The sequence below is a fragment of the Odocoileus virginianus genome, chromosome 31, assembly GCF_023699985.2.
Source record: "Odocoileus virginianus isolate 20LAN1187 ecotype Illinois chromosome 31, Ovbor_1.2, whole genome shotgun sequence".
Classification (NCBI taxonomy): domain Eukaryota; kingdom Metazoa; phylum Chordata; class Mammalia; order Artiodactyla; family Cervidae; genus Odocoileus; species Odocoileus virginianus.
The window spans coordinates 21,081,982-21,097,469 of record NC_069704.1 but is presented as its reverse complement, the minus strand read 5'-3'; the positions used below and the strand labels follow the sequence as shown (position 1 = coordinate 21,097,469).

General features: G+C 38.0%; 1 protein-coding gene across 2 annotated transcripts in view; it reads left to right on the top strand.

Annotated features, from left to right (window-relative positions):
- Nucleotides 1-15,488, top strand: part of TMEFF1 (transmembrane protein with EGF like and two follistatin like domains 1) — a 93,026-nt gene that overhangs the window by 23,062 nt on the left and 54,476 nt on the right. For both annotated transcript variants that reach the window (XM_070459370.1, XM_070459369.1), the window contains exons 2-3: nt 3,182-3,291; nt 12,353-12,482. In XM_070459370.1, coding sequence (XP_070315471.1) covers nt 3,182-3,291; nt 12,353-12,482 — 240 coding nt within the window. The remainder of the gene's footprint in view (nt 1-3,181; nt 3,292-12,352; nt 12,483-15,488) is intronic.

Genomic DNA, 15,488 nt, shown 5'->3' with positions numbered 1-15,488 from the left:
TCTATGTGTAAAATATTTCTGTTTGGAGAATTGATTTTTGGCCTTAGAAATGACTCATCCTTTCTGCTGAATTCCCACTTCGGGCTCAGAAAGGCAGGTGTGTTATCGTTATTATTGATAGGTAGTAGAGTGCGCTCCTGATGCCTGGTGCTGAACAGAATACTTGAAATAACATTGAGAAGATGACCCCAATTCAGAGTTCCTCCTGTACTGATTTTGCACTAGGACAGTAGTTCTCAAATTTGTGAGGAGTCGGGGCATTGGAAAGTCATGATACTCTTGATAAACTAATTTTTATCAAACTATGATGTAGCACCCAATTATTTAAGACTTTGCCTGGACTTCTCCTGTCCAACCAAGATGTTGTTTATCAGGCTGAGCTTTTCTGTTTTACCTTGTGGTTTAGTTGCTAAGTTGTGTCCGACTTTTGTGACCCCATGGACTGTAGCCTGCCAGGCTGCTCTGTCAATGGGATTCTCCATTGACAAGAATACCGGAGTGGGTTGCCATTTCCTTCTCCAGGGGATCTTCCCCACCCAGGAATTGAACCCAGATCTCCTGCACTGTAGGTAGATTCTTTACCAACTGAGCTACCAGGGAAGCTTCACCTTAATATGAATGATTATTCTCCCAAGGTGTTCTTTGGTCCATCATGCAAACAGATGCGTGTGAAAATCTTTGTGGCGGGGAGGGTTTAGGCTCTTGATTGCAGTTCCATTGTGCTTTTAAAATACAACAGGTGAAATATTACAACTCAAAAGAATCTGAAGCCAAGATAGCAAGTCTTAAGGCATGATCTTGACCCATGGACAAAATAAAACTTTTATCATTTGATATATCTGATTTCATTGGAACCCAGTGTGAACTTTAAAGCTACAAAGAAAAGAAGAGAAACACACTAAAATTTATTTCTCAAATCATGCAATTCTTTTTATTTCTGTGGTCCCTAAAATTGATTAAGCCTGTGGTTGAGCAGAGATGTCATGCTTTCTTATCTTCTTTTCTAGAGCAGTTCTTTATGAATATTTAGTTATGTTCCTTGGGTTTTAATGTGTGCATAAGACAGTAACTGGAGCCTGGAGACCTTGTGCGAGTTCCCTGCAGGAATATAGGTAGACAGAGAAAAGCACCCCTCCCCCCAATTAGTGTTGAGGCTCAGGAGCTAGTGTGAGTGTTTAAGGGCGGACAGGGAAGAATGAGTAAAAATTGGAAGATGAAGAAAACCAAGAACATAAAGCGTCCAGAGCCAAGGTGAAAGGAATCGAAGGATGGTCTCCTCTGCCTTGAATGCTATGTGAAACATTGAGAGCGACAAAACAACTGCATTAGTTTCCTGTAGTTTTTGTTTCTGCTCATCTTCTAAAAAAATTTTTTTTACACATATGCTTGAACTTTAGAGCAATCCAATTCTGTGCACCACCCGAGATCCATTTAAGGAAAAGAAAAAAAAAATTTTTTTTGTAACCTATAGTTACATAGACATGCTTACTTTAGTGCAATGCTTAGTTCAGGGTGGTTAGTCAAATAAGTACCCTGACTGTCCACTCCTTGGGTGTTTAGGTACTAGACTACCAGTTCCTCAGAGGGTCAGCTGGGAGTGAGAGACCTGAGACAAATGGCAGAGACATATTTCAGAGCACTGAGGACAGTTGGGGCACAGAGCGGCGATTTTGGTCAGCTAGGACGCGCGGCACTAGACAGACAAATAGGACCTCCTCCAGTCAGTCCACTGAGGCCTGCTTTGAAATCTAGAAGTAGAAAACAACCAGAGATGACGGACTGCAGGAGAAATGCTTGTGGAGAGATGCTTGCCAAGACCTCATCTCCATCTAGAGCTGCGGGAGGTCTTGTGCTCTTCCCAGAGCGTCTCAGCTATTGAGCCACAGAGTCAGGAGCTGACTTGGGCTTCTCTGCTTCCAGACTCATGAATTCACCTCCTCACTGGGATGAGTTGTCTTTTTTTTTTTTTTTTAAATAATGTTTATTTGTTTGTGGCTTTGTTGGATCTTTGTTGCTGTGTGGACTTTCCTCTAACGGTCGTGAGCTGGGGCTGCTGTCTAGGTGTGGTATGTAGGCATCTCATTGCGTGGCTTCTCCTGTTGGGGAGCGCAGGCTCTAGGGGGTGCAAGCTTCAGCGGCTGCAGCGCACAGACTCTGTTGTGGTTCCCGGGCTCTGGAGCGCATAGGCTCGGTAGTTGTGGCACACGGGCTTACTTGCTCTGCTGCACGTGGGATCTTCCTGGATCAGGGATCGAACCTGTGTCTCCTGCATTGGCAGGCGGATTCTTCACCACTGAGCCGTCAGGGAGGCCCTGGGATGAGTTTTTAAACAACCATTTGTTAATTGTTTATGGAAGTGCATTTGTTGTTGTAGCTCTCATAAAGGATATGAAAATTGGCTTTGTAGTGGTTTTCACCCAGTTTCATGTGATTGGCAGCTTTTCTCTAACCTGGAAGCAATTTATTAGGTTTCCTAGAGAGATTATTTTGATCGTTCCAGAATAAGACTGACAGTCTTGGAACAAGCACAGAATGACTGCAGAATACTAGTATTGTTGATAGGCTCTGCTTCCTGTGGTAGTAAAATTACATCAATCATTTAAAAATCTTAAATCTATGAAGGTTTTGAACCTCTTTCTTTTCATGTAAATGCCCCATATATACCTATGGTGTGAAATACCGTATATTCAAGCTTACTTCTATCATTCTTTTGTAATTGAAACTGTTTATCTGTCTAGAGTGATTAATGATTATCCAAAACTTATTCTGGGTACCAAAAAAGTCAAGATTTTTTTTTCAGTTATTCTTATTGGCTGCCCTTAAAAGTAACTCAGTCACTAGAAAAATAATCTAAATTATTAAGATAATAATAGTAAAAGACTGTCTTAAGCTCTTGGCAGGCAAAATAAAAAAATTCTGTGGATTTCCCTTTTGAGAATTATGTGAAATCCTGAAATTCTGAGCTTTATTTTGCTTTGCTTTATGTGATTTTAGGCACATTACTGTGCACAGCTTTCTTTGGGGAATCTCGAACAGTTTGTGTCCTGTAGAACTTAATTTTTGTATGTTGTGACTTATACTTGTCGATAAGGTATAAGGATTTTTTTCTTATTTATATATGCACATTTCGATAAAAAGGACACACACATATGTATATGAAACAATTTTTCCTCTTTTACAGAATTAAATGTGAGGGAATCTGATCTAAGAGTTTGTGATGAATCATCATGTAAATATGGAGGAGTCTGTAAAGAAGATGGAGATGGTTTGAAATGTGCATGTCAGTTTCAGGTAAGGAAATCAAACCTCTTTTCAAGAATTTTAACATTTGTCATGTTTTGTAATTCTACATTTTTTAAAATTAAAAAGCTTATTAAAACACCGTGAACCCTACAAGAAATTTGGGTTCACAGCCCACTGATTCTTTCTTGTCAAATGAAACGCTACTGTTTGTACCTTCCATTTTTTTCTTGAATTATGAGGACAGACTGGCTCTCATAGGATGTGAAAATGCCTTGAAAAAAATACTAGAAAGGCCTCCTTGTCCATCGCCAACTCCCAGAGTTTACCCAAACCCATGTCCATTGAGTCAGTGATGCCATCCAACCATCTTATCCTTTGTTGTCCCCTTCTCCTCCTGCCCTCAATCTTTCCCAGCATCAGGGTCTTTTCCATTGAGTCAGCTCTTCGCATCAGGTGTCCAGAGTATTGGAGTTTCAGCTTCAGCATCAGTCCTACCAATGAACACCCAGGACTGATCTCCTTTAGGATGGACTGGTTGGATCTCCTTGCAGTCCAAGAGACTCTCAGATTGCAGTAGAGTCAGTTATTTAAAATGTTGGTTTTTTTTTCCCCTTTCCTTCTCTTTCTGGTCTTTCTCTTTCCCTTATTTGCTTATTTCCCTTATTTTTCCCTTATTTGCTGCTGTCCCGTCTTTTTTAGGCCAAAGAACATGACTGCCTCAGGTTAGATGCGAGTTACAGATGGACTAGAAAGGGGGAATCTCAAACGAAGAATGCGAATATCTCTATTTTTCAGATGCTGTTTTAGTTGTGAGTTTGTTGTCTTAAAAAGCAAAAAGAATGGAAGTGAAATGTGCTACATTTTTTTTCTTTTGATTGTGTTGCACAGCTTGCAGGATCTTAGTTCCCCCGACCAGGGACCATTGTTCACAGAGTGGTCCCTTATTCAGAATTTGTGATGAAACAAAAAAGGAACTAGAAATTTTAAAATTCATGATCTTATTCTAACTGTACCTACCAGTTTGGATTTTAAAGGAAAGAAAGGGAACAGGTTAGGAATAAAAGCATAGGATAGTCAGTATTTCTAGAAACCCTATACAGCCTCAGGCATAATTCTTTTTGATCCATCTGAAAATAGATAGCATATTTCCCACCCTTTCTTAGGATATTGTAATGAGAATCAGAATCAGAAAGAGACCTTGAATATGAAGCCTTTTTGAAAACTTAACTATCAAGATTATTTTCATTAAAAGAAGTAGAAAGTTTAAGTAAAGGAGGAAGGGGTGGGGAGTATGCTGATGACCAGCCAAAAATGTTCCCCTTGGTCAAAAGGGACTTTTCAGTCCACTGTTTATTGACAATAGCCACCTTTGAAGTGGCTTGGCTAACCTTGTGCCCACCCCTCCATGGTTCCTCATGTAACAGTAGTCAGGCCAGTGTGCCTACTGTATATAAAATAATCAACATGGACCCACTGTATAGCAGAGGGAATCCTACTCAATATTCTGTAATAACTTACATGGGAAAAGAATCTTAAAAAGAATGGGTATATGCATGTGTAACTGAATCACTTTGTTGTACACCTGAATTAACACAGCATTGTAATTCAACTGTAATATAAAATAAAAATTAAATTAAAAAAATAGGCAGTGTTATGTCTGCCTGCCCTCTTGCTCCCTAAACCTTCTTAAGAAGGACAGTAACTAAAGTGGGCTTCTTTGCTTAAAAGAAGGTGTTGATGTCCATGGTATGTACCAAGCCCTCATGTACTTTTACTTCTTCTTGTTCTTCATGTTAGGTAAATTTTACTTACTTACATCAAGGTTCACTGATCCTTTTTTCTGTCATCACCATTCTGCCATTCAGTGAGTCTTTACTTTCTGATACTTTATTTTTAGAATTTATAGTTTCTGTTTGAGATTTCTTGTCTTTTTATTCCTTATGAGCTTATTTTCCTTGAGCATAGATATTGATGCTTTAAGAATCTTTGCCAGTTTCAACATCTGGGACATCTCAGAGATCATTTCTATTGATTGCCTTTTCATTTGAGAATGGATTGTGTTTTCTTTTTTTTCCTGTTTATTCTGACTGTATCCCACCCATTGTGAATGTTTTTTAGTGTTTGAATTACGTTCCTCTGAGTATTGTCATTTTTGAAACAGTTGAATTGACTGAAGAACAGCAGACTTTGTCCTTCCTGTTTGGGGAGCAACACAAGTATCGTTTATTTCAGTCTTAGCTGGTCTACTTGGAGTGTGCACCATGAGTGCTTGGTTCAGAAGTCAGCCACGGAATCTGGGGCTCCCTGCTCCCTCTCTCCTTTCTGGGACTTCCTCGCTCACTTTCCAGTGGCTTTGGTTGCTCTTAATTCTATCCTCTGGGTCTTCATGCAACAAAGATTGCAGGTTTTTTGTGGGTATTTTAGCCATCCTGAGTGGGGAAAACTGGGGCTGTTCCCCTCTTCCAACGGTTTTTTATTTCCTTAGGTTAAAGTCCTTGATGTGGAGTTGTCGGGCCGATGGAATGTTCATGTCCAGATTAGCATTCTCACCAAGAGCAGTGTTACCAGGCTGCTTGTTTTCTTTCAGCCTCTTGGTAGTGAATTTTGTCAGTCCTTTTAAATTATATAAATCTGAAAGGCAAAGAAACTTTTTGCATTTGATTACTTGGAGAAATTGGAAATGTGCCATAGATTTATTTACCATTTTTTGTGAATTAATATTTCATATTCTTTCTGTTTTGGGGAGTATTTTCTTTTTCCCTGTGTTGATCTGTAAAGATATGTGTGTATATTGTATTAATAAAATATAATACACTGTGTTGTTCTTATAATATTGCTTACTGTGCTGAGCATTTTATATCCATTAACTTCTAAATATTTTATATATATTTATATATAAAAGTTAACATAACTTAAGCTCTTATGAAAACCTATGATGTAGGTATCATTTTGATACATTTTTTTAAAGTGTGGTATTTGCCATAGTAAACAACTTGAACATTATATAAGGAAAAAATGTCTTCCTTCCGCTCCAGACTACCAGTTGCTCTTCTCAGAGGCAACATCCTGTTAATTCTTACATTTCCTTTTAAAAATATTCTGTATTTTACTAATACATAAATGTTTTAATTTCTTTTAAGTACTAAGTCACTTATGCATGCATGCTAAATCACTTCAGTCTTTTCTCTTTGAGACCCTATGGACTGTATCCCACCAGGCTCCTCTGTCTATGGGATTCTCCAGGCAAGAGTACTGGAGTGGGATGCCATGCCCTCCTCCAGGGGATCTTCCCAATCCAGGGCTCAAACCCACATCTCTTATGTCTCCTGCATTGGCAGGCGGGTTCTTTACCACTAGCGCCACCTGGGATATATGTAATCCATATAAACTAAAGTACCTTAGAGATGGTTACTTTTTAGTTTATATGGATTATAAAGAAATCTCTATATATTTTAAAGACGTTATCCTAGTGTTATTTTCATTTTATGTTTTTTATATAAAGTTCTACATTTTCATTTTATATTTATCTTTGTCTTCATGATTCTGCTTTTCATTCTCAAAGTCTTTCCTTGCAACTCTAAGGTTATAAAGCCTTTTGACCTTTTTAACGTACTTGAATAGCTAGAGAACCTTCTCATGATCTATCTGAATCCCTTGTATTCTTACCTTGTGGCAAAGCAAGAAAGAAAAAGAAAAGTTAGGGGTTTAGATCAGTAGACATTTACCCAGAGCTTACTTTGTGGTAGGTGCTGGGGATATAAAGATGTTTAAAGACAAATGACTTACTTAGTAGGAGCAAATGCCTAAGGGTTTACAGCGTTACTTGATCCTGCTGCTGAGCGAAACTTTCTTTGACTCCTCTGCCTTCTTTATAAGCTTTTAAGTCTCTTCAACTTAGACTTCCGTTCTTGCTGGTTTAAGAACAATGACCTCATGTGCCCATTTAACACTCTTCTGTGGATGCTTTAACACTATCTTTCAATTCATTTAAAAACCTTGCTCATGATTCATCATTCTTTCAGTGTCAAGCTTTTGGGGGGCATAATTGAAACACATTTTAACAGATAATAATAGGATTTTAAATTGTAAAATTATTTTGTTTAGCCTGCTAATAGGAGCTATTACATCTTGCCACATACATAGACAAGATTGCTTTTATTAATTTTGAACAAAGAAAAATGATCAGTATTACATCTTTTCATTGAAACCTGGATAATATGTAAAGAGGAATGCCCGTGGCTTTTCCTGTTTTTTTTCTTCCCCTTTGTTCTTCTGACTGGAGTTCTCAGGCTGATATTGTTTTTCCTGAGTTTCATAGTATTTGCTCTAGCTAAGTACTCTGTTCTCTTATTAGACTTTTGTATTAGTCAGGATTCTCCTGAGAAACAGCCAACAAGGTATATTTAGAGAGAAGAGAGAAGGAAATTACCAGGATTGGGCTTACTGAGTTACCGACACGAAGTCACATGATCTGCAATCTGCAGGTTGGGGGCCCAGAAAGGCTAGTAATGTGGTTCCAATGTGGATCTGAAGGCTGGAGGGTCAGAGGAACTGATATGTAAGTCTCAGTCTGAGTCCATAGGCCTGAGAACCAGGAGAAAACCAAGGTCCCCACTCAACCAAGGTCAGGAGCTCATTCTCCCTTCATTTGCCTTTTTCTATTCAGGCCCTCAGTGGGTTGGATGATCCCACCCACATTGGAGAGGGTGTTTATTGGTTCACCAAGTTAAATGCCAATGTCATTGAGAAATACCCTTGACAGATACATCCAGAAATAATATTTAATCTAGGCACCCTGGAGCCCAGTCAAGTTGATACTTAAAATTAAGCATCACAGCCTTGTTAATATTATTGTATTCAGCACAGTTCTTGACACACAGTAGGTTCACAATAAATGCTTGAATGGATGTGGCTGCAGAGTTGTACACTGCTGCATCTTTGTAAACTGCTTCAAATCACTCTTCCAGGTAAAGAGTAGGTTTGGGGGAGAGTTCTTTCCCCCAGCAAGAGTGACAGTAAAGAGGAGGCACACCTTAAGTTAGAGTCATGCCCGAGTCAGAAGATGCATGTTGTTAAAATTGCCCACATCATTTAATTTTTCTATAGCATAAGAAGAAGCTCCTAAAAGCAACTCCTGGAAACTGACTGACCAAGGAACTGCAGGTTTGCTTTTCCCATCATGCTCACTCCTTGGTATGTGCTTGTTAGGTTGCATTTCAAGGACATCGCCTGTCTGTTTCAAGCTCCCTGCTCACTACCACCAAGTGACATATAGTGAGATCCTGCTGAAAAACTGGAGCGTGTAGTGGTTAGAAATTAGAAATTAGCTGTGACCCTAGACAGTTACTTAAAACTCAGAAATGCTAATATCTATAGCAGAACCAGCAAATGTTTGTTGAAAATTTACTATGGCCAGATATAAATGCTAAAGATGGATTTCTCTTATTTAATCCTCATGACAGTTTTGTTAGGTAGATACTATTAGAATTACCATTTTACAGATAGGGGAAAAAAATGGCACTGGTGCTAACCTGTAGTCACATGAATGGTTGACCCAAGATTTGAACTTAGCATCTGACTTCAGAGCTCTGGCTCTAAGCACTCAGTAGGGTACTGGAGTGGGTTGCCAGTTCCTTCTCCACATGTGCTTTGCAGGACTGTTATATTTAAGTTAGTTTAGGACACTTAAAGTTTCAGCCAATATTTACTAGATAGAAACTCTTCGTTAAATGTTAGCTATTACCATATAGATTCTCAGCCCTATCAGATTTAATAACCCTTTTTTATAACCAATAATTTGTATTCCATTTCTTTCCTAAAATGAAATTTGTAGATAATGTAGCTTACATAAACACATAATTAAAGAAATCAATATAATGTATAATTGAAATGTAAAGGAGAAATAAAAGTAATTTATAATAAAATAAGTATTTCAAAATGTAAATGCTGGGACATGATTATACTAGAAGACAATGTAGGAGTCCATTGCTTATATCTACTTAAATGAATATTTGGGTTTTTAAAAAGATCATCATCAGCACTTTCATACCACTAGTACTTGAAAATGAAAAGTAGAACTATGGTGAGTGCTAGAATAAAAACTATTAGGAGAAGCTAGAGCAGTCTTATTTGTTTATGATATTACCATAGTTCCTACGTGAATGGCTGGAGATGCATTCAGATATTGTATGGTGTATAAAAAAAAGAAATTTTCTGGTGTGTATGTTGTATGGAACTGCCCTTTCCTTTGTGTTACTTTGAGCATCCTTAGAATCCATCTGCTAAATGACAGTAATGACCTCTTGTCATCAGTTCAGTTCAGTCGCTCATCGTGTCCAATTCTTTGCGACCCCATGGACTGCAGCACGCCAGGCCTCCCTGTCCATCACCAACTCCCGGAGTTTACTCAAACTCATGTCCATTGAGTCGGTGATGCCACTCAGCCATCTCATCCTCTGTTGTCCTCTTCTCCTTCTGCCTTCAATCTTTCCCAGCATCACGGTCTTTTCCAATGAGTCAGTTCTTCGCATCAGGTGGCCAAAGTATTGGAGTTTCAGCTTCAGCATCAGTCCTTCCAGTGAATATTTAGGACTGATCTCCTTTAGGATGGACTGGTTGGATCTCCTTGCAGTCCAAGGGACTCTCAAGAGTCTTCTCCAACACCACAGTTCAAAAGCATCAATTCTTCTGTGCTCTGCTTTCTTTCCAGTCCAACTCTCACATCCAAACATGACCATTGGAAGAACCAAAGCTTTGACTAGACGGACCTTTGTTGGCAAAGTAATGTCTCTGCTTTTTAATAATGCTGTCTAGGTTGGTCATAACTTTTCTTCCAAGGAGCAAATATCTTAATTTCATGGCTGCAGTCACCATCTGGAGTGATTTTGGAACCCCCCAAAATAAAGTTTCTCACTGTTTCCATTGTTTCCCCATTTATTTGCCATGAACTGATGGGACCAGATGCCATCATCTTAGCTTTCTGAATGTTGAGTTTTAAGCCAACTTTTTCACTCTCCTCTTTCATTTGTCATGGTGACAACCAAAAATGTCTCCATGGGGCACCCACCCCTAGGGAGCATGAGCACCTTTGTGAACACTGTATTAGAAAGTTGTTAAGCATTGCTGAGGGAAGAGTTAGTTGGCTTGAAAAATCCATAGACTTGTATTGACATCTTGGAGCTTATGGTCTTTTTTGTTGTGCTGTTGCTAATTATACATTGTAGAATTACAGAGTAACATTGACTCCTGCAGACATCATGTAAGTTTTATTGTGTACATGTTAGGGGAAGAGAATAAAGGAATGTGATCCTTGGAAGAATTGGAGGAATATAGGAAGGCATCCTAAAGTAAAATTTGAGTTTTAACTAAAGTTCATGTAGGAGTCTGGTGATAGTGTATAGCAAGTCAACTTGGTTATAAAATATTTTATTAAAAATTGTTTTTACCAGTGCTTTACCTGAGGTAGCATGCCAAATTTATGTTTCATTAAGTAAGTTGACCACTTTTTAAAAAGTAAATGAATGATGAAAGTAAGCCTTGCTCATTGCAGAAAAATTGAGAAAAACAGAAAATCATAAACTTGGAAATAAAAAAATATGGTGACAAGTAATGTGAAAAATTTATTGATATTTTCTTCCAGGATTTACTCTCTGAATATTTATTTTTCTAAATAATTCATATATATATATATATATATATATATATATATATATAATTTATCTTCTTGCTACATTTTTATTTTATATTATCATATTATTTAAGAAATTTGCATTTAGTTTTGTGGACTAGATACTGCATTTAAAAATGGCACAAAATTCTCAGAAGTTATATACTTGGTATTATCACCTGCTTTTCACCTAACATCATCTTTTTATGTCACACAGTATTCTTATAAAGGGCAATGCTCAATGACTCTTTGAACTATGTAGTGTGCTTTAAAATAAACATTACCTTATTGGACACTTAGATTTTTTCTTGTATGTTTTTGATATGAATACATTTCTATTTGAAATGACTGTAATAAATTTTTATCTATTGTAGTTGCCTTCAGATAGATACTTAAATGTGTAATTCTAGATCAAAAGCCTCATTGCTTTTTTAGAACTCTTAAAATGTGTTGTTAAATTGTATTCTTAAAATATTGAGCCAGCTTAAATTATAGCAGGGCTGTTGGTTTGCGACTAAATTGAATTTTTTGTTTGTCTAGTAGCCAGTTTTATAAGGTTAAAGTAGCATCTTATTTTCATGTACAACTCTGATTGTTAGTAAAGGTCAGCATTTTTAATATACTAATTGGACCATTTGTTATCTTTCTGTAAATTTGTCTTTCGTCCATTTTGTATTAATTGGTGCTGTCTCTGTTTCAGTGATGATAACTTGTATCATGTTATACTATTATCTCCCAGATTTTAAAACTTTAATCCTTTATATTTTTGAAATATAGAAGTTTTAAAGTTTTTTAAACATACTAATTCAGTGTCATTTCTCAAACCTGTATCATTTTTTTTCTTTTCATCTACTTATTCTTCAAGGTCCAGTTCACGTTTCACTTTCTCTGAGGAGGCTTTCTTAAATACCTTATGTCTTACAGTAATAGGTGTTAGATATTATACTTATCTGTACTTTTGATTTAGTACACGATCATATATATACACACATACATATATTTCATATTTATTTGGCTCTCTAATAAGATGGTAAAGGCTCAGAGAACAGAGCTCATGTGTCTTCCATAGCATTTACCTTGAAACCTTTTATACTAGAGGTGTTGAATAAGTGAATTTTGATAGTTTACATCATTAGTGCTTATTCCAAACATTGGGAAGAATCTCCTCTTATACTATCTCCTTGGATCGCTAGCAAATGATGTAGATAGGATAGAGATTTTCATTCTCATTTTTATGGATAGTTGATAGTTAAAATATTTTCATTATAAATGTGGAAAAAGGTATGAGAAAGTAGCACAACTCTTCTTTTTAAAAACCAAATAAAAGAACAAACTTCTGTAGTGGAAGTGTGTTACAATACTATGGCATTGCATTCATGAATATGAAATGAACTGTTAGTATTCATGCCTCGTTCTGAGAATTTATTTTTGTTTCTTTTGCAGTGCCATACGAATTACATTCCTGTCTGTGGATCAAATGGGGACACGTACCAAAACGAATGCTTCCTCAGAAGGGCTGCTTGTAAGCATCAGAAAGAGATAACAGTAGTAGCAAGAGGCCCATGCTACTCCGGTATGTGTGATACTCTTCTGAAGAAATATTAGAAATGGTTCCGCCATACTAAGATGAAGTTTCCAGTCAGAGATTTATTCCCAAGACTGCTGGGTGGATTGGGATGATTCTGTGGGAAGTGGGCAGGGCTTCTTTTTGCCCCCATTTCATGTTGCTTTTTAACCCCAGGTGGTCTCTCTCATTACTTCTTCTGTGTTACTTCTCAGGATGTTTTTAATGTTTAATACTATTTTTGGTGGAGACTTTGCTTAGCAATTTTGCCTTATAGTTTGAACATTAGGCAGAATAAGATTTGGGAGGGCAAATGCTGTGAGATCTGTTTTGTTAATTTTTATTTTGGTGGGAGGTGGAGTGGGGAATATGGTAGAAACTCATTAGTGGCATCCCAGGAAGTGTTTGTCCAAGCTCTTCTCTTTGTATCTTTTCTGTTTGTCAGCCTTTGTTACCAACCTCCTCCCAGTTTTTGTATTTACTTCTCTTTTCCTTACTGAATTATTTGTTGTTGTTACTAAGTTGTGTCTGACTCTGTGACACCAAGAACTGCTGCATGCCAGGCTTCCCTGTGCTTCACTGTCTCCCAGAATTTGCTCAAATTCATGTTCATTGAGTCAGTAGTGCTATCTAACCATTTCATCCTCTGTCGTCCCCTTCTCCTCCTGTCTTCAATCTTTCCAGCATCAGGGTCTTTTCTCATGAGTCAGCTCTTTGCATCAGGTGGCCAAAGTATTGGAGCTTCAGCTTCAGCATCAGTCCTTCCTATAAATATTCAGGGTTGATTTCCTTTAGGATTGACTGGTTAGATCTCCTTTCTGTCAAGGGATTCTCAAGAGTCTTCTACAGCATCACAATTCAAAGGCATGAATTCTTCAATGCTCAGCCTTCTTTATGTCTTCCTAAATTGGTAGTGGTCAGTTTTGGAGGGCATTACTGTAAGAAACCAACGGTAATGCCTTGGTTTCTTACTTGTGTTTGTATGTGGGAGCAGGGATGCTGGTGAGATATTATAATAGAATTATTGTATGAAGGTTAGCAGTAAATGTGGAGGCTGTTCTTTATATGATTACCCCATTTCCTTTTTTTTCCTGTGTACAACAGTGCCCGTGTTCAGAGTTTTTATTGGGGCTCCATTACATAAGCATGACTGATTGATTGTCCATGTGGTTGATCTCAAACTTGGTCCACTAACACCACATGACTCAAAGCCTCCGCTCTGAACTGTGTGGTTGGTCTTTCTGGTGTGAGCCAGCCCTCACCATAAGAACACGGAGCGTGGCCAGCTCCACCCTAAGATCTGATGTGGTCAGCCTCCTTCCTAAACATCAGTTAGTTGCCTTCTAGAAGCTGCGGGCCAAGGTCAGATCTCTCTTTGGGAAAGGCCAAATTCTTTTCCATACACTAAATAATTAGGTTCCCTTAGGCTAGTAGATTGTCATTTGATATGGTTCTCACATACTTTTCTAGGTGCATTATATTTCAGACTTGATTTAGAAACTAAAAAGGAATATGGAGTTCTTTATAATCCCAAATTAATTATGCATCATTTATGAGGAGTTTAAGATGCCAAGTGCTTTGATAAACAATGAATGTTAAACATGGGGAGGCAGAGTGTTAGGCTGGAAAGAGCACTGCACTAGGCTTAAAAAGTCTAACTTAAATTAACTCCAGCTCTGGTTTGCTGAATGACCTTGCACAAATCACTTAGCTGCTCTGAGGCCCAGTTACATACCTACATGGTTAGATGGTTATCGCCTCCTGCGGTTAAGTGAGGGTCCGGTGAGCTGAGCTATAAGATGCTGCATTGATCTTGTTATCTGCTGGGTGGGGTTTGTGTTCTGTTATCTAGTCCGGTGTAGGTCCTGTTTGCTGTGCTAGAAATAACATTCTCCTTTGCTTATTTGAGAACTCCTTTTTTTTTAAATGCTTTAATATTGAGCTTAAGTCTTTTCTCCCCTTTGAAATCTTTCTTTGGCATCGCCTGGCAGAATTTGTTCATGCTTTGTGCATATGTCTGTGTACATATCATACTTCATTTCATTTATCCAACACAGATAAATGTGTTTATCCTTTAGCCAGATCTGTTTCTGAACAGGAAAGTAGTATGTCTTGCCTAGGGAGGATGTCATAATTCCAGGGTTGGAGTCGGGGAAGGCTTGTGTCTAGTGAAAATCTAATCTACAGAAAGAGCTCAACCTCATTATCAGAGTAGTCACAATATATTTATTTCAAAATTTTAAATGACCCTAATGGAAGTCAGTGAGATATTATATTTATTAAAATTGGACATTGGTTGAAAAAAAGGTTGGTAGTGAGTATCTCCTGCACTGGGTGTGTCTTATTTATCAGTTTGTACCTATTCCTTTTACTTTGTTGTCTAACACATAATATGTACCTAGTCAATGTATATGAAATAGAAGGGAAAAAGAGAGTTTTCCTGAGAAAAATTTGCTAATAAAAATAAGTCAAGTTCCCTTCTTGTCTTTTTTCCTGCTCTTTCATCTTTTCTTTTCCTCTACTTAGAGAAGATATTTTTCATGGTTGATCGGTCCATGAATACACTGTAAGACTTTGTATAAAATCCCATGAAGTGTTCAAGTTCAGTTCAGTTCAGTTACTCAGTCGTGTCCAACTCTTTGTGACCCCATGGACCGCAGCACGCCTGGCCTCCCTGTCCATCACCAACTCCTGGAGTTTACCCAAACTCATGTCCATTGAGTCTGTGATGCCGTCCAGCCATCTCATCTTCTGTTGTCCCCTTCTCCTCCTGCCCTCAATCTTTCCCAGCATCAGGGTCTTTTAAATGAGTCAGCTCTTTGCATCAGGTGGCCAAAGTATTGGAGTTTCAGCTTTAACATCAGTCCTTCCAATGAACACTCAGTACTGATCTCTCTTAGGATGGAGTGGTTGGATCTCCTTGCAGTCCAAGACTCTCAAGAGTCTTCTCCAACACCACAGTTCAAAAGCATCAATTCTTTGGTGCTCAGCCTTCTTTACAGTCCAACTCTCATA